The sequence below is a fragment of the Elephantulus edwardii genome, unplaced genomic scaffold, assembly GCF_000299155.1.
Source record: "Elephantulus edwardii isolate Elephantulus edwardi_28Jun2011 unplaced genomic scaffold, EleEdw1.0 scaffold00075, whole genome shotgun sequence".
NCBI classification, from domain to species: Eukaryota; Metazoa; Chordata; class Mammalia; order Macroscelidea; family Macroscelididae; genus Elephantulus; species Elephantulus edwardii.
Window position 1 is genome coordinate 7189521 of NW_006399825.1, and position 23168 is coordinate 7212688.

Consider the following 23168-nt stretch of genomic DNA (forward strand, 5'->3'; position numbering starts at 1 on the left):
TTTAAACTATAAAAATAATGTGAAGCCCCACCCAAAAAGAAATAGGGATCCATATTGTACTTTAAATTGAGTTTATGCTCTGTAATTGCTACTTGAAAATTTAAGAATCAAATTTATAAGTACTAGTAAAACAAGTTTTATACATGTTCTAGATGAAGAAATTTGCTCACCTGATAACTTCTGGCAAGAAACACAAGAATACTCAGTTGTATTAGAAAAGAACACATTAAGATATTGAAGATTTCATTAAAAGAAAAGTTTTCACATATGTCCCCACTGATAGTACTTTATTTTCATTTTTTTAGAACACTGATAGCAGTATTTTACTGAAACACAAAAGCTTTTCTCAAGTGTTTTATTTTTATAACAGAAATTTCTGTTAGTCAAATGATATTCTTCTAAAATGTTAAGTGAGTAATAGTCATGATTTTATGGAAAGCAAGTCCATAAAATTTAAGCAACCATTGGAAATATCTTTCATGACTAGTTCCCTAAGGATGATAGATGAATATAATTAGACTTCTGAAAGTCTGAAATTAACCGAAAGAATGCTACAAGAATTTTAAAATTAAAAAGGCATTCATTGTTCCCTTTAAGTTTAAGCCAGAAACATAGTAGAGCAGTGATTAAATGGTTGGTTGCTAAATAAAAGTTGGCAATGCAAACCTACCAGTTGTAGCAGTCTGGTTCTGTAAAGATTTACACAATAGAAAACCCTCTACAGGGTAGCTGCTGTGAGTCAGTCAGAATGAACTCTACGGCAATGAGTTTATTTGATTATAAATATAAGCAAAACTAGCAACAAAGCTTATCACTAAAAAGCTTAATTTTCTTTTTCTAGTAGTGAACCACAAATGTCCTTCTTCACTTAACAGTCATTGACAAGAAAATTAAACGGACAGAACTATACAGATATGGTGGTGCTTGCTATGTTCTAGAAGGATAGGGGAGAAGGAAGAAATGGTTTTACCTTCTCTTCTTTGAGTCCATCAGTCAGTGGGAGAACTCCATCACCAAATCATCCTCTTTGCAAAAGTTATGCCAAAACCTAAAAGGTAAAAATGCAAGGTAAGAACAAAGGATGGTGAAGAAACACTTTGCTATTTTATTCCTCAGCTTAAAAAAAAAGAAAAAAAAGGCAGTGCTCAAACAAGTGTACATTCAGTGAGCAATAAATACTCAGTGAAACTATTCCAACTATTTCATACTTCTCCTGCCAAAGTCAAATATCTAGACTGAGCCTGCCCACTGAGCTTATCAAAAGGCATGTTGATGGTATAATGTAATGAACAAGGAAGAAAAGACTACCACCTAAAATTAGATTCTACTTTGTCAGACAACAGATTTGTGTCTGCCTCACTGTGTTGAGATACGCTACCAACATACACAAGGTACTTACTTTTTTCTTTTATGTGGTGGCTGCCAGGGGCTGAGAGAAGGATGGGTGACAAGTACTGCTTTACAGGTAAAATGTTTTATGTTTTGGAATAGAGCTGGTAGTTGGCACAACACTGTGAATGAACTAAATGCCTCTGAGCTGTCACTTTAAAACAAATTAACTAAGAGGACTTTTAAATGTTCCAAGAAGAACTACAACTGAAGACTTAAGACCAAAAATTTCTAGAATCTCTTAGTAATAATATCCTAGATACAAGCAGTTTTAATTTACATTTCTTCAATAATTAAAAAAATTACATTATTAAAGCAGAATAGTGTTTTTGCCAAACTAATCTTAATTCAAGGTCAACATTCCTCATAATCCAAAGACTTGGGGGGGGGAGCTTAAACTTAAAATAACTTTTAAAATTCACTACTAAATATAAGAGAGCTGTATATAAAATTATGATACAAGAATCATGACCATGGTTTTAAAATGCAATGTTTAATATGTAAGTTGTTTTTGGTGTCATAGAGTTAACTAAGACTCAAAGTGACATCCTGAACAACACACATCGGAACAGTGTCCCATCCTCTTCATCTCTAATACACTTAAACACACTGCTGTGGTCACTGTGTCAATCCATCTCATTGACAGTCTTCCTCTCTTTCTCAAATCTTCCACCTTTCCAACCATGATGTCCTTCTCCAAGCAATAGCCCCTCCTAACAACATACCCAAGAAATGTGAGAAGCTTCATCATCTGTGCCTCTAAGGAGCACTCTGTTTGCTCTCTTTCTATAAAACATCTGTTCTTTTGGAAGTCTGTGGATTATCAATACTCTTCTCCAACACCGTCACTCAAATGCACTGATTTTTCTTCTGTCTTCCATATTCTATCCAACTCTCAGATGCCTAACAGGTAAATGAAAATGGCTTGAATAGGTACATCGTAGTCTTTAAATTCATATCACTGTTTCTTAGGACTCTGGGAAGATGCTGGACAAAAGACTTCTCCAACATGACATGTCTTGATTTCTTGACTGCTGGTACCAGGGTGTTGATTATGGATCTCATTAAGATGAAACTGTTGACAACTTTAATCATTTCTCTGTCTATCATGATTTCTTGCCTATCAGCACAGTGTTGAGGATTTCTGTTGTCCCAGTGTTGGGGTATTAAACCATATTGAAGGCTGCAGTCTTGAACCCCTGCTGCAAGCATTTCAAGTTCTCTTCACTTCAGCAAGTAAGGTGTGTCATCTGCATAATAAAAATTGTTGATGTGTCTTTCTCCAATCTTAATGCCACATTCTTGTTTGTAAAGTCCAGCTCCTGAATGATTTGCTCAGCATACAGACTAAATGTTGTTATGTACATGTAACTCATAGCAACTCTATGTACAATAGCTCTGAACTCTGCCCTTTCCTGAGCTAGTCTCACTGACTCTGACACTCCTAACTCCATTGTTCCAGTGTCATTCCATCTCATACAGGGTCATTTTCTCCTGTGCTGTTCTTCCCTCAACCCCTCCAAGCATGATGTCCTTCTCTGAGGACCGGTCCCTCCTGGCCACATGCCCAAAGTATGTGAGAGAAAGTTTCAAAATTCTTGCCTCTAAGGAAAAATGGTTTTACCCTCTCCAAGACAGACCTATTTGTTCTACTGGCAGTCCATGGTATGTTCAATACTCTTCTCCAGCACCACAACTCAAAGGCATTGATTCTTCTTCTGTCATCTTTAGTCACTATCCAACACTTCAACGCACAGCAAGTAACTGAGAAAACCATGGTCTGGATTAGGCACACCCTTGTCTCTAGACTGACATCACTGATCTTGAGCACTTGGAGAAGTTCCTGACAGGAGACCCTCCCCAAGGTAATGTGTCTATTGATTTCGTGACTACTGGTGCCAAGAGCTCAAAGGTATAAATTCTCCTTCTATCATCCCTTGTCATTGTTCAGCTTTCTGATGTATAACAAGTAATTGCAAAGGCTGTGGCCCAAATCAGACACACCTTAGTCTCCAAACTGACATCATTGCTCTTCAGTACTTTGGAGAAGTCTCTGACGGAAGACTTTCCCAATGCAATTCATCTTTTCATTTCCTGGCTGCTGGTACCAAGAGGTTTGATTGTGAAACCAAACAAACTCAAGCTGTTAATAATCTCAATCTCTTAACCATCTATCACAATGCTGCCAATAGCCCCAGTGGTGAGAATCCTGGTTTTCTTGATGTTGAGCTTTGATTCATATTGAAGGTGGCAGTCCTTGACCTTCTGCAGGAAGTGCTTCAGGACCTCCTCCATCTCAGCAAGCAGGGTTGTGTCATCTGCACTATACAGACTGTTGATGATGTTAGTGCCAAGAGTTTTGATTGTGAAGCCAAGCAAGCTGAAGTTGTTAACCACCTCAATCCATCCATCCATCATGGTGCTGTCAATTGGCCCAGTAGTGAGAATCTTTGTTTTCCTGATGTTGAGCTTCAATCCACATTGAAGACTACAGTCCTTGATCTTCCACAATAAACACTTCAGGTCCTCCTCTGTTTCAGCAAGCAAGGTTGTGTCATCTGCATAACACAGGCTGTTGATGAGTCTTCCTCCAATCGGATTCCACACTCCTCCTGATGAAGCCCAGCCTCCCGAAAGATCTGTTCCGCATATAGATTGAAAAAGTATGGAGACAAGATGCATCCCTGACACACTTCCTTCCTGATTTGAGTCATGCAGTGTTTCCTTATTCTGTGTTGACAACTGCCTCCTGGTCTAAGTAAAGGTTTCACATGAGCACAATCAAGTGTTCTGGGAATAGGTATGGAGAAAGAATACAGCCCTGATCCACTTTTCTTGATTCTGAACCATGCAGTGTCCCCTTGCTCTGTTCTATTAAGTAATGGCTAGGAAAGCAAATATGTACACAGAAATGGTTAATGTAGGTTGCTGTTGTTATTGTCATATACCATCGAGTCCTAACCAAATCACAGCTGGTCCCCCAAGGAGTTTTCAGAAGCAGTACCTCACAGAGGAGGAGACAGCCCATCTTTCTATCACATAGCGACGGGAGGATTCAAACTATGTGCCTCTGGGTTGGTAGTGTAGCTCCTTACCAGTAGGCCACAAGAGCCCCCCCTGGTTGTTAGAGATGTTCCCATTTTTAAAGACATCTAAACTTATAAAAATAAAGGCAATGAGGCTATCACATTAGTGCAAACAAATGATAAAGGTACCTGAACCAGATCTGTGATTTTTCTGCAAAAGGTATTTGGCCACTATCCTTGGGAAACAGCTCATGCCAACAGTATTGTAAGGCCCATCTGTTTATCCCAGGTTGTGTGTGAATTCTTGCCGTTCTCCATCTGCATATTTGGAGGAAATTACTTCCTATCTAAAGCTTTTTCAAGAAAGATTTTTAATCATTCAAAGCCAAAGATTGGGGTACTGCATGTGTAAAATATCATCTGAATGTACTTTTAAGTACAACTATTAAAGCTATTAAACTTTGTATGTGGCAGTAATTTTTTTATGGCAGTAACTTTTGGGAAAATGTATGGCTCACTGTGTACAGAACCCAAAGTGCTTGCATGTCAGGGAGCAGAGAGCTACCATGTCCCTGATTAAACAATGCTCAGAGAACAAGCCTGGGAGGCTGAGGAAGCGTACGACCTCACCTCACTTCATGAAAAAACAGTCACCATGTGTGTAAACAGAAATTTGTCCCACCATGGCTATATGTTAGATTTAACTTAAAGAGTGCTTTCTGCCCTTCATTTTCCCTGATAATTTAAAAAAGGAAAAAAAAGTATTTTAGTGAAGTATTAATCCTTATTCCTTATTTTGTTTAACACTGCAGATTTTGAAATAATTTTCTTATAGTGGAGAATATCTCATTCCATATTATTGTTGTTAGGTGCCATCGAGTCGAGTATGACTCACAGCAACCCTATGAACAACAGCTCTGACCTTGCTTTATCCTGTACCATCCTCATCATCTGACATACTGGAGTCCATTGCTGTAGTCACTGTGTCAGACACTCATTTAGACTCTTCCTCTCTTGTGCTGACTCTCCTCATTCCAAGCATGCTGTCCTTCTCCAAGGCCTGGCCCCTCCTTACAACATGCCCAAAGTGTGTAAGATGGAGCGCCACCATCCCTACCTCCAGGAAGCACCCTCGCTGCATTTCTTCCAGGAGAGACCTGTTCCCTCTTTTGGCAGTCCATGGGATAATAACTATTCTTCTCCAACACCACAACTCAAAGGCTTTGATTCTTCATCTGTCATTCTCAATCACTGTCCAACTTTCAGATGCACAGCAAGGAAATGAAAAGACCGTGGCTTGGACCTGGTGCACCTTAGTCTCTGAACTGACTTTCTTGCTCTTCAATACCTTTTTTGGGAATGAGAATTAATAAAGCTCCCTTACACTGAGTCAGGTAGCTGTCCCCTGGTGTTTTGGGCACAACCTGGTGAGCACATCATCGCTACCTCTGTTGGCTGGAACTTTGTCATTGGTATTCCATAAATTCCTGGCCTCCTGGGTTTTGCACAGCTGTCTCACCGAGGGAACCCTTACTACTGGCGCCATGATATGTATTACATGTTATTTATCACTTAATCCACTTAGTCCAAATCCCTTGCTGTTGATTCCAACACACAGGACAAAGGAGAACTGCTCCCCAGGGTTGCCAAGGCTATGGGTCTTTACAGAAGCAAAAGGCCACAGCTTTCTCCTATGTAGCAGCTCGTGATTTCAAGCCACCAACTTTTCAATCAGCACCTGAGTGTTTCAATTCCTTTATTTACCACCACCACTTCTTTGTAAAATCAAATGGAATTGAAACTCTACAAAGTGTTTTACAACTTGCTTTTAAAAACTAAGCAAAATCAAAACTTAGTATATATGTAATCATTCACTGCTTGTGGTGTCAGAAGCAAGGAAACTTTCAGGGGCTGTAAATCTCACTGCAAGAAACTACCCATTTTTCTCCCTTCGAACTGCTGGTGGATTTGAATCAACACACACACATGGCCTTTGTACTATGTCTACAAGTTAAGAGACCAGAGCTCCTTAAATGTATCTAATGATATACTTATCGAGGTCCACATCCTAATGCCTGGCATCTGGGAAATAGGTGCCTGGCAAAGAGGAGTTAAAGTTGCTTATCAGCTGACCTTCATTAAAATACGGAAATCACTTTAGCTAATCCAGGTGTCCTTGAAGGCAGAAGAGGGGAGCAGAAAGAAAATCAGAGAAAGCGATGGAGGATCTGGGGAAGCGGGCCGTGAGCCTTTGGAAGGTGGAAAGGTATACAAGCATATACTCCTCAAGTCGTCAGGAAGGAGTCAGCAGACACCCTCATTTTAGCCCAGAGAGCCATGCCAACTTCCAACCTACAGAACCATAAGATAACAAATTCGTGCTATTTTAAACAATTAAGTCTGTGATTATTTGTCATGGTAGCAAGAGAAAACTAATTTACTTCCAGTGATCTCTTTCTTAATCAGTATCTATTGATCTATCTCAGCTTTTCATTTTTTCAATGGTTAATTGATTTCTGCCAAGAACATCTGCCTGCCTAAAATGTCAACAGACAGGAGAAATAATGGCTCAGGAAACATTCTTAAAATGGAGTATAACAGGTATATATATGGAAATTGTGTTTTATAAAGGTTTTCCTCACATGGTTAAATTTAAATATGGGTGGTATTTAGTAACTTTACTTATTGTAACATTCTTTATCAACTATGTATCTATACAGGGGAAAAAAGTCACCAAAATAATGGTTTTCCTCATTTTCTTTTGGTTTTTATGATTCCGTATTTTAATTCTTTTAAAAAAATCACCTAATCATATGGCTTTTACCAGGGGGTGGGGGTCATGGTGTTCTTAACTCCCAGATGAGCTTTTAAACATTTCTTGTTACACAAACTTTCCCCCAGACATATATTACTAGCTTTGGTAGAGATCACAGCGCTCCTGTGATGTTGTATAAACACTTGATTGCAGTTGGAAAATATGGGGTCCTCTTTGCCTCCCATGACCCCTCTGAAGATCAAGGGCTTCTCTGTAAAATAAGCAAACTGGAGTCCTGCATCTTTTCTGACAAATTCTATGCACACAGAACAAAGCACATTCATTTTCAAGTACAGTTTCCATACTTTGTATTATTATTTCCTTCACAGCCCCAAACCACAAAGTAAGTAACTAAGCTCAGATGGCCTTTTAAAGTAAAAGAAACTTGTTTCTTAATGATTTGATGACACCACTTTTAGCTCCCATTGGATACATACTCTCCCACTACATTTAAATACAAAATATCTGTCATGCACAAAGAATTCTGCATTAATATTCCCATCCGGAAGTGCTCTAAAAAATACAATCTAGACATCCTAATTATTATTAGAAAGAAGAGATTCCATGTACAGGCTTTTGACACTAACCAGAAATTAAAATTTCCTCATCATTAAATGCGTTTTAAGAACCCTATGGCACCAAAAATGTATCTGGCCTGAACTAGTATGTGACTGTTTACAGGCTTTACCTTACTTCCTTTAAATATTAGTGTTTTGCTGCATAAATAGAATATCTGTGCTCATGCGAAACCTATACTATAAGAGGCAGTCGTCAGAACAGAGCAAGCACGGTAACACTGCATGGCTCAAAACGGAGTGTGTCCTGGATGGGTCTATACCTTTTCAATCTATACGCAGAACAAGATCATTCAGGAGGCTGGGCTTTATGAGGAGGAATGTGACATTATAATTGGAGGAAGATTTCTTTAACAACCTAACCTTACCTGCTCAAACTGAGGAGGGCCTGAGGCATTTGGTGTAGAGTCAAGGACTGTAGTCTGCAATATAGACTGAGCTCAACATGAAGTAAACGAATATTCTCACCACTGGGCAAACTGGCAGCACCATGATAGAGAAGAGACTGAGATTGTTAACAATTTCAGCTCGCTCAGTCTCACAATCAATACTCTTGGCACCAGCAGTAAGGAAATCAAAAGACAAATTGCTCTGCATACAGACTCCATGGGTATGGTGAAAGGATATAACTATGACACATTTTTCCTGATTTTAAACTATGTGGTATTCCCTTGTTCTGTTTGGACAAAAGCTTCTTGATCTAGGTATAGGATTCTCATGAGCACAGTGAAGTGTTCTGGGATTCTCATTCTTTTCATTGTTAATTTGTTATGAATTAGTGTAAAATGTGTAGGTGTATTATTATCTCCAATAAAAGAAAATTTACGAATGTTTTAGCCTATATGTTGTTGCTGTCATTGTTATGTGCAGTCAAGTTGCCTGAGCCTCATAGCGACCCTACGTACAACATCCTTAAACCCTGCTCTATCCTGTGCCAATCTTACTGTCTCTAACACACCTATCTCCGTTACACCAGTCACTAAATCAATCCATCTCATCGAGGGTCTTCTCTCCTGTGCCGTCCCTCCACCCTTCCAAATATGATATCCCTCTCCAAGGACTGATACCGTCTTGTAACATGTCCAAACTATGTCAGACGAAACTTCAGAATCCTTGCCTCCAAGGAGCAGCCTGGCTTTACCTTCTCCAGATGGAATTGTTTGTTCCACTACCAAGCCATTCAATACTATTCTCCAGAATACTTTTCTTCAATACTCTTCTTCAGCTCAAAGGCATCAGTTCTCCTTCTATCATCCCTAGCCATTGTCCAGCTTTGTGATGAATAGCAAGTAAGTGCTAAGACCATGGCCTGTGTCAGGCACATGTCAATCTCCAGACTGAAATCATTGCTCTTCAGCACTTTGGAGAGGACTCTGACAGCAGACTTTCCCAGTGTAATTCATCTTTTCATTTCCTGGCTGCTTACCAAGAGTGTAGATTGTGGAGCCAAGCAAACTAAAGCTGTGTACAATCTCAATCTCTTCACCATCCATCCTGATGCTGCCAATTGGTCCAGTGGTGAGAATCTTTGTCTTCTTGACATTGAGCCTCAATCCATATTGAAGGCTGCAGTCCTTGACCCTCTGCAGCAGGCGCTTCAGGTCCTCTTCAGTTTCAGCAAGCAGGGTTGTGTCATCTGCATAATGCAGATTGTTGATGAGTCTACCTCCAATTCTGATGCCACACTTCTCCTCATAGAGCCCAGCCTCCCAGATAATCTGTTCCACATATAGGTTGAAAAGATATGGAGACAGGACAAATCCTTGGTGCACACCCTTGCCAATTTTGAACCATGCTCAGTTCTGACGTTTCCTTGCTCACTTCTGACAACTGCCTCTATATATACACACATATACTTTTCTAGATGGGCAATCTCCTTCCGTGCCTCTGAAAACCTGCCAGAGGGTCAGCTATGGGTTGGCTCCAATTCTATGGTAGGTAACAACAGTAACTAGTAAACCTTATTGTCAAGTTACTTTGCCTTAATAAATATACTAAAATTTTTATTTTTTAAATTTCAGTAACTAAAATTGCATATTTTTTTAAAAATCTACTGTTCTGAGTACTATACTTATATATAAATTCCTTAAAAGCAGAGCTAATGTTAGTCTCATATGTATCAGCTGCTTAGCATAAGCATGGTACATAGTAAGTATTCAGTAAATGTCTGTTTATATAAACAGAATACACACACCCATTGTCAGTGAATCAGGTGACTCATAGTGACCTTACAGGACTATCCGAGAAGAGTGGAACTATCCCTTAAATTTCCAAGGCTGTACTCTTCAAATTGCTATATCTGCAATATAGAGTGGCTACTGGCTTCAAACCATCAACTTTTTGGTCAGTAGCCAAGTGCTTTAATGACCGAGGCTATATAAATAAACCTGACCTTCACGCATTTATTTATATTTTTGTCAGAAAGACAAAACAGTATGGTCTCAACAGAACAGACACCTCCAAGGTACAAGAAACATAATGTATATTAGCAAAGGCAGGCCCTCTTTATATTGTTCTGTTTCATTTAGTGAATAAAATTCCTTAGTAATACTGTCATAATAATAATTACAAAGTCAAAAGTCAAAGTCATTGTGGAGGAGTTGGAAACAACTCATAGCTGACCCTCCTTTGAGAGCCTTTGAGAGTCTGTAAATAGTGAAGGAGATTGCCCATTTTTCTCCCAAGGAGCAAATGGTGGATTCAAACAACCTGCCTTTCGGTTGATTGCCAACTCCTTACCCTACAAGGCCACCAGAGCTTGTAATAGTTCTAAAGGTAATAAAAAAGAATTAGTTATTTGAATGATTAGATATTAAAAGATTGAGCATATACTAACAAAATAGCACAAGAATTTAAGTTAGTATCATTACTTTTCACACGTAAACACTTAATAAATATTTGCTTTAGAACGTCAACCAATATGTTTACATATGGACTAAGACAACCTCTCACTTAAACACCTAACTTAACAAATACTTGACACACCATCAATGGCTGCTTCCTGACTTCTCTATCAATGAAGCCTTTACCAACCATGACAGAAGGGAAATCTGTCTTGAACTCCTGACAAACTAACCTCTATAGAAAGATGAAGCTACTTCAAATTACAATTTCTTCAAGCTTACTTAGTACATAGGAGGCACTGCCTGATGCCAATAAGGGAGTGGACTAACCTTTTAAACCTTAACCTAGACTTCAGATATTCTATAAATTTTAAAAATGCAGCAGGCTGGCTAAGGGTACTATTTCTTATTTAAAATGCTTCTAATGAGATAATAGTTATTATGGCATTGATTCAAAATATGTTGCAAAACTCCCAGAGGTCTCAAACTGTGGCTTACACAATGGTATATGATATCCACTTGGCAAAAGTAGGCTACATCTAAGCCAGTTCATAACTGAAAGATCTTAAATTCTAATTATGTACTTCCAAAGTAGGTAGATTTCTAGCATCTATAAAAAGTCCTATCAGACACAAAAGGAAGTATTTTCCCAGAATAGAATTCTGATACATAAATTTCCTTAATGGTATTTCCTAACAAGGAAGACATTTTTATTTTACGTCACTCCATAAATATCAGGCATCTCAAAATAACCCCCTTTGCCTTAGAAAATAAAAACCATTTCCTGGACAATCAGAGAAGCTAAGATTTCCTGGTGTCTCTTTCGATAGCTATTTATTTCATGCTTGAATCGAACTAAAATCTTTTCTCTGATTGTGCAGGTCTCCTAATGAATATTATCCATGAGGAATGGGAGAGAGTATAAACATAGTGCTATAAATGTCCAGTAATGCCTTTCTGGGCCTACTATTGACTTTTTAAAGGGAGCTGGGAGGAATTCTTTCTGCACCAGAAGAGACAAAATTCTTTGCCTTGCCAGAAAAGAGAGTTCCCCTACCCTGGTGAAGTGTGGGACATGCTTCGGGGTGGCAGCTGCAGCGATGGCTGAACTGGAGAACTGGATGTAAAATGGGACTTTGAGGTGGGACGAGCCAATATTGGCAAGACCGAGAACCATGAGGCTCAAGGCTGAAAGGACAGTTGCACATTCTGGAAGCTGTCTTGACTGCATTTAGTTATCAATCTGAATTAAAACCTTTTAATAACCCCCAAAAAAAAAATAAATAAAAGGAGCCTTAGTGTGTGATGTTTAAGGTGGACAGTTGAAATCTACCAGCCACTTCTCAGGAGAAAGATCTGCATTCTCCTCCCATTAAGATTGTGCCACCTTGGAAACCCGATACAGGGTCGCTAATAGTCCAGTCAAACTCAACATTTATGTATTTTTAAAAGGATCGCTGGTAGTGGACTGTGCTACATACTAAACTGCTAACCGAAAGGTTAGTGGTGCAAATCCACCAATCACTGGTCAGGAGAAAGATCACCTCATATAAAGGAGTTTGTTTTTTTAAAAAAACCAATAGAAGGTCACTATGAATTAGAATCAGCTAGTAGTGGCCGGCTTTAATTTTAGCCATGTGTTTCAAAATATATTTTTTTTATGATTACTACAATAACTGAAATGTTCCTATGGATTTCAGTAACTGAATTCCAAATTCCCAATTAAAGCAAGTTATTATGTTGCATGCTGTAATTCAAGACATAAGTTATTTACTCTTTAGTATTCTGCTGTTACCATACGTAACATCCACAAATTTCTTTAAAAGGTAGTATTCACTATATGATGCCTTATTTTACAAATCAGTACCGCCTAGGTGTTTAAGGTCCTTGAGGGGCCACATAAGGTAGCAGAAAACACACATGCTGAAAAATATGACTGTAGAAACTTATATTTCGTTTACATTGGAAGTTCTGGAAATAGGCATTCTTGATTGGAAATGAAAATTTGTCACCTCATTTATGTAAATATTTGTCGAGTCTCTGGGTGGTAAAAGTACCAGTGAGCTCAGCGTCTAACAAAAGGCTAGGAACAAATCCACCCTATACAGAATCACAACAGGCAGGCTGGGGACCTGAAAAAAATTCAGCCACTAAAAACCACTTTGGAACATGGCTCCACCTGGACACACAGAGGTCAGTCAGTAGTTGGAACTGACTCAGAATTGAGTCAACAGCAACCTATCTTGAATATGAAGGTCATTATTAGGCGCCAGCTGTCAAGCTAACTATTCATTACTCAGTCACTTAACAAGCTGTCACCAATGTTTGTTTATACCCGAAGCAGGAGAATTATTCTGACAAATTAACTAGGAAAGGAACGCTGGTGGCTAAATCCTTAGCCTGTTGCACTTCTAGCAAAAAAGCATCTCCGTGGCTTGCAGTTAGAATCTACCAGCAACCTGGCAGGAGAAAGACAGGCAATCTCCTGCTGTTATTTACAGCCTGCAGGGTCAGCTATGAGTTGGTTCTGACTGGACAGTACACAACATTAACAGCAACAACAACAGCAGCACTTCTCTTAATGGTTTGTGTTTTAAACACGAGGAAGTTGATTTGACAGGTAACTTATTTGAAGAAAATGAAATTATTTCCAAAGGCTCTTAAGGTACAGAGTCTGAATCAAAATATTCCCTCCCGATGAATATTACTCTCCCTTTTTTGGGGGCATTACCCTTTATAGTATGTCATACTATATGGTTTATGCCACACACAGGTATTTTAGTAGCTTTATTTCAATGTGAATTTGTGGTAATGAGCTATACAGAAGTGCTGGGGTTTTTTTGGTTTTTTTTCACAGACCACATTATTTTGGATCTAGTATGCCCTATTTCTAACAGACGTCACAAATTCAAAAGTGTTCATTCAATGAAAGAACAAATGAATGGATTAAAAAAAAATTAGAGTCTCAGAAACCCAGCAGGGTCTCCACGACCCAGAATGAACTGATGGTAATGAGGACGTGAAGAGCTAGATGAGGAGCCCTGGTGGAGCAGTGGGTAAGTGCTTGGCTGATAATCAAAAAGTTGACAGGAGGAACCTAGCAGTCAACTGGACAGCAATGCTTACCATCGAGGATAATCACAGTAAAACTCTGAATTGATAAAATAAGAGTAAATATAGATGAATTGGTGTCTTCTGAATAGGGTGTTGGCAAAGGATATTAAATTTACCATGAAACTGCCAGAAGAACAAACAAATCTGTCCTGGAAACCCAGCCAGAATGCTGTGAGACATGAGAGGACGGTGGGACTCCAGCTCATGTACTTTTGACATGCCATCAGGAGGGGCCAATCGCCAGGGAGAGAGAACATGCTTTGCACAGCAGAGGGTCAATGAAAGACAGAAAACCTTCAACAGGATGGACAAGAGTCACTCCAACAATGGGCTCAAACACTGCAATGATTGTTAGGATGGTTCAGGAACAGGCGGGAAACTCGGCTTTGTTCTGTTGTGTGTTGTACAACAGATGAGCTGGAAATGACTTGACAGTACCTAACAAGAAACAACTACAATAAAATGAACAACTCCAGCTTATAAAGTGCTAATCACCACACGAAATCTGTGTGGTGCTTCTGGATCTTAGTCACTTTGTGTCCAAATTCCCTTCAAGGCATTATGAGATAATTTGTTTCCCTATACCTTTGAGAATTTAAGATTGCTCTGTGCTTATATTTCCCACTGTATCCAGAATTTAAATTCTCCTGCAATTTTTCAAGATGGATTTTCCCTTAAAGCCAAGGGAAACTATATTCCCTCACACAAAAGAACACACAAAGAGCAAAGTAAAACTGACTAAACATCTGATCTGTCCCTTCTCCTTAGAAGATTTTCCCAAGAGGAGCTGGACTGGCACATCCCTTCCCTCCCCCTGTAGGAGACGAGTTCTTCATCTACAGTCTACTATTCTGAGGGACAAAGTAACAAGACAGAAAGCTTACTGCGAGGGAGCTATGACTGTAAATAAAAACTGCAAAGTGCTAGTTTCACTAACGGTCTAAACCACTCATAATAATGTAAACACACTAATACTTGGCAGCAACGAGTGAATGAAATCCATATACTCATCTTTAGTTTCAACAGACTCACATATTTTCATACTTGCTTCAGCAGTCAAAAAGTCATTGCTGCAGAGTTGGAACCAACTCACAGCTAACCTCTCAGTAGATTTTCAGAGGCTATTATAAGTCACATGGGAGGAAAATGCTGATCTTTCATGGAGCTACTGGTGGATCTGAATGATCTCTGAGCTAGCAATGTAACTCTCTATGGACTATGTCACCAGAATTTGTATGCTGCTGCTGCTTCTTCCCCCCCCCCTTTAAAATAGGATACCATACACACAATTGAAGCTGCCCTACCCAACAAATTCTCCCATTCTCCCTTCCCAGACTTAGTCACTATTCCTAAAAGTTTGTCTGTCTTGTTTTCACTTTTATGCATGTTCTCTAGATACATATCAATAAATCCCTAGATTGCTGTTGTTGTTATGTACCATCGTCGAGTCACCTGCGACTCATAGCGATCCTATGTACAACAGCCCTAAAGCCTGCTCTATCCTGTGCCAATCGCATTGCCTGACACTCCCATCCTGATTACCCCAGTCACTGAATCAATCCACCTCACAGAGGGTCTTCCCCTCCTGCGCTGTCCCTCCACCCTCCCAAGCATGATGTCCCTCTCCAAGGACCTGTCTCTCCTTACAACATGTCCAAAGTATGTCAGATGAAGCCCCAGAATCCTTGCCTCCAAGAAAGATATAAAAAAAAAAAATGTATACTAATACACTATTTGTGGGAAAAGGATGGGAAATAAATAATACATTGTTTAGGGAATTCTGGTGGCTTAGCATTAAGAAGCTATGTGCCAACCCAAAGGCAAGCAGTTTGAATCCACCAGCTGCTCCCACACGAGAAAGGTAGGTAATCTCCTCCTGTACTGACAGTCTTTGAAAACCCTCTGGAAGGGCAGCTATGAGATTCTGACTTAACAGTGAGTAATATCAACAACAAAACACTGTTTAAGAACTGTAAATAAATCCATTGTTTGTTGTTGTTGTTGTTGTTTACCATCCAGTTGGAAGCGACCCATAGTTGACCCTCCAGAAGTTTTTCAGAAGCAGTTATCTAACGGGAGGAAAATGCCCACCCTTCTCCCATGGAGCAGTTGGTGGATTTGAACATGCGCACACCACATGATTGTAGCGCACACCACATGACTGTAGCGCAGTAATATATACTATACTCTCTTCTGGCAACTTTTTTTCATTCAATATTATGTACTTGAGATGTATCCAAGTTGGTAAGTATAGATCTGGTTCATTAATTTTCACTACTGTATAATATCCCACCATGCGGATAAATTATTTCCGTAACTTCCTTACTAATGAACAGTTAGGGAGCTCTGGTGGCCTAGTGGTAAGAAACTCCACTGCAATCCTGAAGCCATGCAGTTTGAATCCACCAGCTGCTCTGCAGAAGAAGGCTGGACAATCTCCTCCTGTGTGATTAACTGCCTCTGAAAACCTGCTGAGGGGTTGACTATGAGTAGGTTCTGGCTTGATGGTACTTAACAACAACAACAACAACAACAGTAACAACAACGAACAGTTAAGATTGTTCTATTTTTTTGCTATTTTTGAGAGCTTTTAAAAGTAGTAATATCTGTCACATATTTGCTTTAAATTCTGCCTCTAGACTAGTAAGGAATTCAGTTAAGAAAAAAAAATATTCAATGTGGAGAAAAGAACCCAGAATGTAAGTTAGTACACCAGATGCCAGCTGTTTCGTCACCACCTAACAGGGATGTGATGTACACTAAAATGACACAAAAGAAAAAATATATAAAGAACATTTAATATATACATAGAAAGTGAGTTGACATATTCATGAAATTAGTGACGCTAAAACTTACCTTTTCTCTGGGCATAATGTATTGAAAGTTCTGATGCCAATTCTAGGAGTTGAGGAAACAGAACATGTTCCTTCAATTTAAAAAAAACAAAACAAAACAAAATCCTACACAATAGTCAGTTGTACATGGGGTTGTTAAGAATTGGAATCAACTCGCTGGCACTTAATAACTCCACCACAAACTAGTCTTAAAAGAACCTATAATTTGCTGATTTAAATATTTTTTTCCTCTACCTACTTGGATCAATTCATTTAGATGAGTTCTCATAGGCATGCAGGTATCCATCAAAACATAACCTGAAGTCAGTTCTAGAAATCACTGATTAAAGAGTAGGCATGTATTAACTTGGGTGAAAAGAAATGCAACATAAAATAGAAGGCAATACAATGTGATTAAGACAAAAGACAGAGAGTTACACAAGTGTACAGACAGCAAAGTCAACACTATTTCATGCATATTCCTACAACAGTGGTAGTAACATGATAATCTTTCCTAAAATATGAAAACTGAACAGATGTATGAAGAAAGTAAACTCACAAGTACATACACATGTATGTGCTGTAAGGGACAAAGTTCTGAGAACTTCTCAGCCATAAACAAACACCTTGAGAGAATGAATCAATCACTGGGCTTGGAGATTGTGGACCAGCCACAAGGGTTAGTTAAGTCAACTAGTGTAACATGTACAAAAACCAATGTTTTACATCCTACTTGGTGAGTAGTGACTAAGGTGTTAAGAGTCATCTATTAAACAACTATTCTCTGGTGGCACGGTTCACAGGGAGTTGCACTGCTAACCCAAAGGCACTGTCCCTCTAGCAATTTGAATCCTAGCTCTGAGATAAAGATGGACAATAGTCTCCTGTGCAATTTGTTGTTGTTAGGTGTCATTGAGTCAAGTACGACTCATAGCGACCCTATGAACAAAAGATATAAACCCCACTCTGTCCTGCACCATCCTCACACTTCCTGACACACAAGAGCCCACTGCAGCAGTCATCATGTAAATCCACCTGATTGAGGGTCTTCCTCTCCTTTGCCAACCCTCCACCTTACCCAACATCCCGTCCCTCTCCAAGGAATAGCCCCTCCTAGCAATAATATGTCCAAAGTCCATGAGGCGAAGCCTCATCTTTCTTGCTTCCAAAGAACACTCTGGCTGCATCCTCTCCAAAACCTATCTATTCATTCTCTTGGCCGTCCATGAGAGGAGACTGAAACTATCAACAGCTTCATCTTGCTTGGATCCACAATTAACACCCTTAGTACAAGCAGTCAAGAAATAAGGAATCACACTGCACTGGGAAAATCTGCAGTTAGGGAGCTTCCCAAATAATTGAAGAGTAGTGTAAGTTTGAGGATTAAGGAGTGTCTGATTCAAGCCATAGTATTTCTGATTACTTGTTATGCATCCTGTGCAATTTACTGCCTCAGAAACCCCTGGAGGGTCAGCAATGAGGCTCATCCGACTCAACAGCAAGGAGTTTTTAAACACAACCATTAGTCTCTCCTTGTTCAGATTAAAGAAAAATGAAGAAAACCAGACAAGTGGTCAAAAACTAAAGGGTCAGGACCTTCACTAGCCTGAGACCAGAAGGTAGATGGGTTCCCAACTACTACTGCTGACAACTCTGGCTGGGATCACAAGAACAGGTCCTGGACAAAGCGGGAGAAGAATGGACAGCAATTTCTGATAGAGACTGATGGAATCCCTTAGACTGTGGCCTTAGACATTCTTCGAGTCTGTAGCTAAAGCTGATCCTCTAGGATCAACTTACAGCAAACAACAGGTAGGCCTACGAAGTGAACAATAATACCAGAGAGGATCACAGACCTCAGGCCTTCTCGGCATCTCAAAAATTACCACTCTCTACTTTCCTTCTTCAGTTTTTCCATTCACATTAATACAGAATTACAGGTTTTAACAATCATATTCTTTAGAAATACTGTTTCAGTTCATCCCACAACACATTTTTGTTGTTATTGTTTTGTTATTTTTTTCAAGGAGTCTTCAAACTTTTTCCCCACAATGAAAAAGCAGAAGACTAATAACATTCTTTGCACCTAAAAGGAACCCTGGTGATACAATGGGTTATGTGTTGGGCTGCTAATCAGAAAGTTTTAATCCAGCAGCTGGGGTCAAAAAGGAGAAAGATAAGGTAACATGTTCCTATCCTAAGATTCACAGTCCCACAAACCCAAAAGGGCAGTCCCATGCTTTCTTATAGGGTTGCCATGAGTTGGAATGACTGTCTAACATTGGATTTCCACCTAACAAAACAATCTGAAATCAGGTCTAACTGGCTATCTTTTTGTTCCTTACTGAATCAAAATGACCAGAGAGCCTTTCAAACAATAACTAAAATTCTGAAGAAGGAGGATTTCCAGAGAAAGGATTCCAGTTCATATGTACAAATCAGTTTAAATAAATACCTATTTAAAGTTCATTTCCCCCAAAGTTACCTCTTAGCAGTTTCTTTTCTGTATCACTTAATCAAATTTTAAGACTGTTAAAACAACTTTGACTTTTTCTCGTTTTCTACGACCCTTCAATCTACCAATACCAAAGCTTGAGAATAAGAAATTTAAATTAGGTATAGTAACCACCAGTATAATTTTCACATTAAAATGCCTGAGTAGATTATTGCAGAAAAAGAAAACACAACTAGTAACACGTGTATAAGGATCCAAGAGGGAAAGGGTAGGAGCAGAGGAGTGATGATGGGGGGGGTGGGGATTATAGGGTCACACAATTTGATGGGTAGAAGAAGGGGTGGGTAAAGGAAATGGGAAAGATCCAGTGTGGAAAAACAAGGTATACAAAGCAGTATACAATAAAAATTTCATTTTTTAAAAAAAGCACACTTTGTGGAAAAAAAAAAAAGCCTGAGTAGAATATCAAAAGTTACAACAGATAAACTTGAAACCATATTTTCTCTAAATACAGATCTGTTATTGTTATGTACTGCCAAGTCAAAACAGACTCATAGCTGACCCTCCAGTGAGTTTTTAGAGGATTGCCCATCTTTCTCATTGGAGAAGGTGGTGGATGTGAACTTCAGCTCTTTTGAGTTAGCAGTACAATTCCTTACCACAAGGCCATCAGAGCTCTGTAATCAGGTATGATGTTGTTATTGTTGTATACCACCAAAGAGGTGGCCCATCAGCAGGTTTTCAGAGCCAGTTAATTGCAGAGAAAGAGATTTCCCATCTTTCTCCCACATTATATAGATCTAGGTATCATAAAATCCTCTGGAAATTACTCATTGATTTTAAAAAGATAACTAGAATCCTTTTCAGAAGCACTGGTGGCACAGGGCATCACTGGTTGGCTGCTAACTGTAGGGCTGGCGGTTTTAACTTATCAGCTTCAGGAGAAAGGTGGCAGTGTGCTTTCATAAAGTTTCACAGAGATTGCCCATCGTTCTGCAAAGCTGCTGGCGGATGCCATTCTCCTTTGCAGGGGAGAAAGGCAACTTCCTAGACTAAATCAGAGCTCATTCAACAATCTAAGAGAAACAGAGTTCAAATGTACTTGGGCACTGTAGTTAACTTTCTAAATCTGCACTTCGAGAGGCCACTTCAACTAATGTTCTCCCCTGTTCCTATCCTCAAAATCTTAAGCCCTTCTACCATTTCTCTAAAGCGGCCCTATTGTCCAGAAGACCAACAGAGTCAAGGACATCATCTAAATAAAGATCATCCGGTTAAGGTCCTGCCGTGGAGTCTCAAAGAACCTGGTCTGCACTCTGACAAAACACTCCACACTCGAAAAGATCGGGCTCAACGACAAGCTCTGCGGTGGAGACGACGCCAACCAATAGCGAGCCTATTGGACAAAGTAGAACCCAGCAGGGTTTCCAAGGCTGAAAAATGCCTGCCACATCTGTTCTCCCACCAAGAGGCGGGTGATTTCGAACTGCTGACTTTTCAGTTAGCAGCTAAGTGCTCACCTACTGAGTCAGTAGATTAAAACACTAATTCTTAACATCAAAATCATTCTCTTTCTACCTAACTGCCTTTTCAAGCCACCAAAATCCCGGGGCTGCTCTGCAACGCGAGCTGTACGTTCCGAAAAGTGGCCAGGGATACTAACCAAGATTCATTGCAAGGGACCCTGGTATATATCTGCTCAGCGCCTAAAGTGGGTATTCAATAAAATCTCAAGAATGAATGGAAAGAAAGCAACGTGGGTGGAGGCGGGAAGGGAGGATGTAAAGGCATTCCACAGACTGCGCATGATGTCCCGTCTGCAGAGACAGGGGATGGAGGCGAATTAAAGACTCCAGGGGCCAGAGCCAGCGGTCCGAGCCCGGCGCCTCTCGGCAGGTGGACACCGCCGACCAGACGCCCAGCCAGGGAGGACAGGGGCGCCGACTCCACAGGCCCCCTGCAGCGCGCTCTCCGGCCCCAGCCGGAGCCTCGGGCTAGTTATTAGACATCAACCTCCTGCAGACAAGAAAGCCTGGCCGGTCAGCCCTCCCAACCCAAGGGTCAACTCGGAACCCGCGCCCTCTCACCTTACGCTCCACCCGCAGCTCAGCGCTATGCCTCCGGCGCTACCCAAGCAGCCCCGCCGGCCCCTGAGATCAGCTGATTCACCGGGGGCGGGGCCTCCAGGAAGAGGCGGAGCGACAGATGGTGAGTCCGTGCTAAGAAGGGCGGGATAGGAGGGGTTAATCACGGAGGCCGAAGACGGGATCTCATGTAGATCAAAATTATTCTCGCGGAGTTAGGCACTGTGGATCAAGTTCTCAGGCATATGATCCCTCCTCTAGGCCGGGGCGGAGTCTCCAGTCCTGGACGTGTTTGATCAATGACGTAACTTGGAGTCGTCCGGATTGGCTACGCGGAGCTTCCTTGGTAACCAATGGGGTGGGTGGTGGGGTGATTAGAAACTGAACAAGTGCAGTCATCTCGCTTCCGCCTCAAACGGCAAGAGATAGGAAGATAAGTTCCCTGCTTTTTGCAGTGAAGAGGCTGAGATAGTTTTAAACCACTTCTAGAGGCTGTACCCTAAGGGTAGTCCCTTCCCGCCCAACAGACGATACCAGAGATATGGATGCGGTGGCTTTTGGCCCAAGCGTCCACACTGCTGTGTTCTTAAATGTATGTTTACATTTAATTGCAGCCTCAAAGGACTGAGTAAGAGAAAAGAAAATGAATGGACCTCAGCTATGTGCTATCAGGGACCTCTCCAGAGTACTGAAGAGCAATGATGTCAATGTGGAGACTAAGGTGCACCTGATTCAGGCCATAGTCTTTGCAATTACTTGCTATGTGCCAGAAAGCTAGACAATGACTAGGGATGATAGAGAATTGATGCCTTTGAGCAGTGGTGCTGGAGAAGAGTATTGGATATACCACAGACTGCTAGGAGAACAAACGGGTTCATCCTAGAGAGGGTGAAGCCAGGGTGCTTCTTGGAAGAAAGGATTCTGAAGCTTCGTCTGACATACTCTGGGCATGTTGCAAGGAGTGACCAGTCCTTGGAGAGGGACATCATGCTTGGGAAGGTGGAGGGAGAGCTCAAGAGAGAAAGACCCTTGGTGAGATGGGTTGACTCAGTGACTGAGGTACTGGGAGTAGATGTGTCAGAGACAATTAGGTTGGCTCAGGATAGAGCAGAGTTCAGAGCTGTTGTACATAGGGTCGCTATGAGTCGCAAGTGACTCAAGAAAGAGCACATAACATCAAAACAATAACAATCTTAATTAAAATTCCAAACCTGATGCCCTGTAAATGATTCTGAATCATGTTGACCCCTTGTGTTACAGAATAGACTATTCCATAGGTTTTTCTTCACTGTAATTGTTGCTGAAGCAGATTGTCCAGCCTGTCTTCCACAACCCTGCCAAGTTAGTTCAAACCACCAGCCTTTAGATGTCAGTAGTCTAGTGCAAACCATTTATGCCACCTACAGGCCCTTTGCCTACTTGTTTTTAGGTGCCATCGAGTTGAATATGACTGATAGTGACCCTATGAACAACAGATCTGAACCCCATCTTATCCTGTGCCTTTCTCACAATCTCTGACACATTCAAGCCCATTACCTTGTCAATCTATCTGGTTGAGGTCTTCCTTTCTTTTTCTGTCCCTTCATCTTTCCAAGCTTGATTCCCCTTACTCCTGAATATATGTTTCTGCTCATGTCTGCTTCATCTTTGGTGTTCAGATGCTTGTTCTCTCTACCTTCCTTTCTTTTGACTTTCTGACCTCTCACTTTTCCTAATCTCAGCCAACAATCTTTGCTTTTACAGATCTACTGAAACTGTTAGTCATGTCCTAATTTGGAACTTAATGGTGCAATTCTCTACTCTTGTAAAATAGAGTTAGATAAGATAATAAGATAGAGCTGTTCTACACAATAAAAGAGATAGGCTAATCTTGATGTGCTACTGTGGGATGGGCTGAAAGTGAGGTTGCAAGAGGAAAAAGCTAGATGCTGATTGTTTAGGGATTTGATTCTTAGAAGATCCCATTAATCTATTTTTTTTCTATAATTATATTTTATTAATTTTCATAAACATTTACAGAGATTTTGGGCTTC

At 40.4% G+C, this 23168-nt stretch overlaps 1 protein-coding gene across 1 annotated transcript in view; it reads right to left on the minus strand.

Annotated features, from left to right (window-relative positions):
- The window catches only part of ALS2 (amyotrophic lateral sclerosis 2 (juvenile)), a 95747-nt gene extending 74567 nt beyond the window's left edge, over positions 1-21180 (minus strand). The window contains exons 1-2 of the mRNA XM_006889086.1: positions 21139-21180; positions 971-1048 (exon numbers count right to left, since the gene is read on the minus strand). Coding sequence (XP_006889148.1) covers positions 971-990 — 20 coding nt within the window. The 5' untranslated portion in view covers positions 991-1048; positions 21139-21180. The remainder of the gene's footprint in view (positions 1-970; positions 1049-21138) is intronic.
- Positions 21181-23168: the final 1988 nt, after the last annotated feature.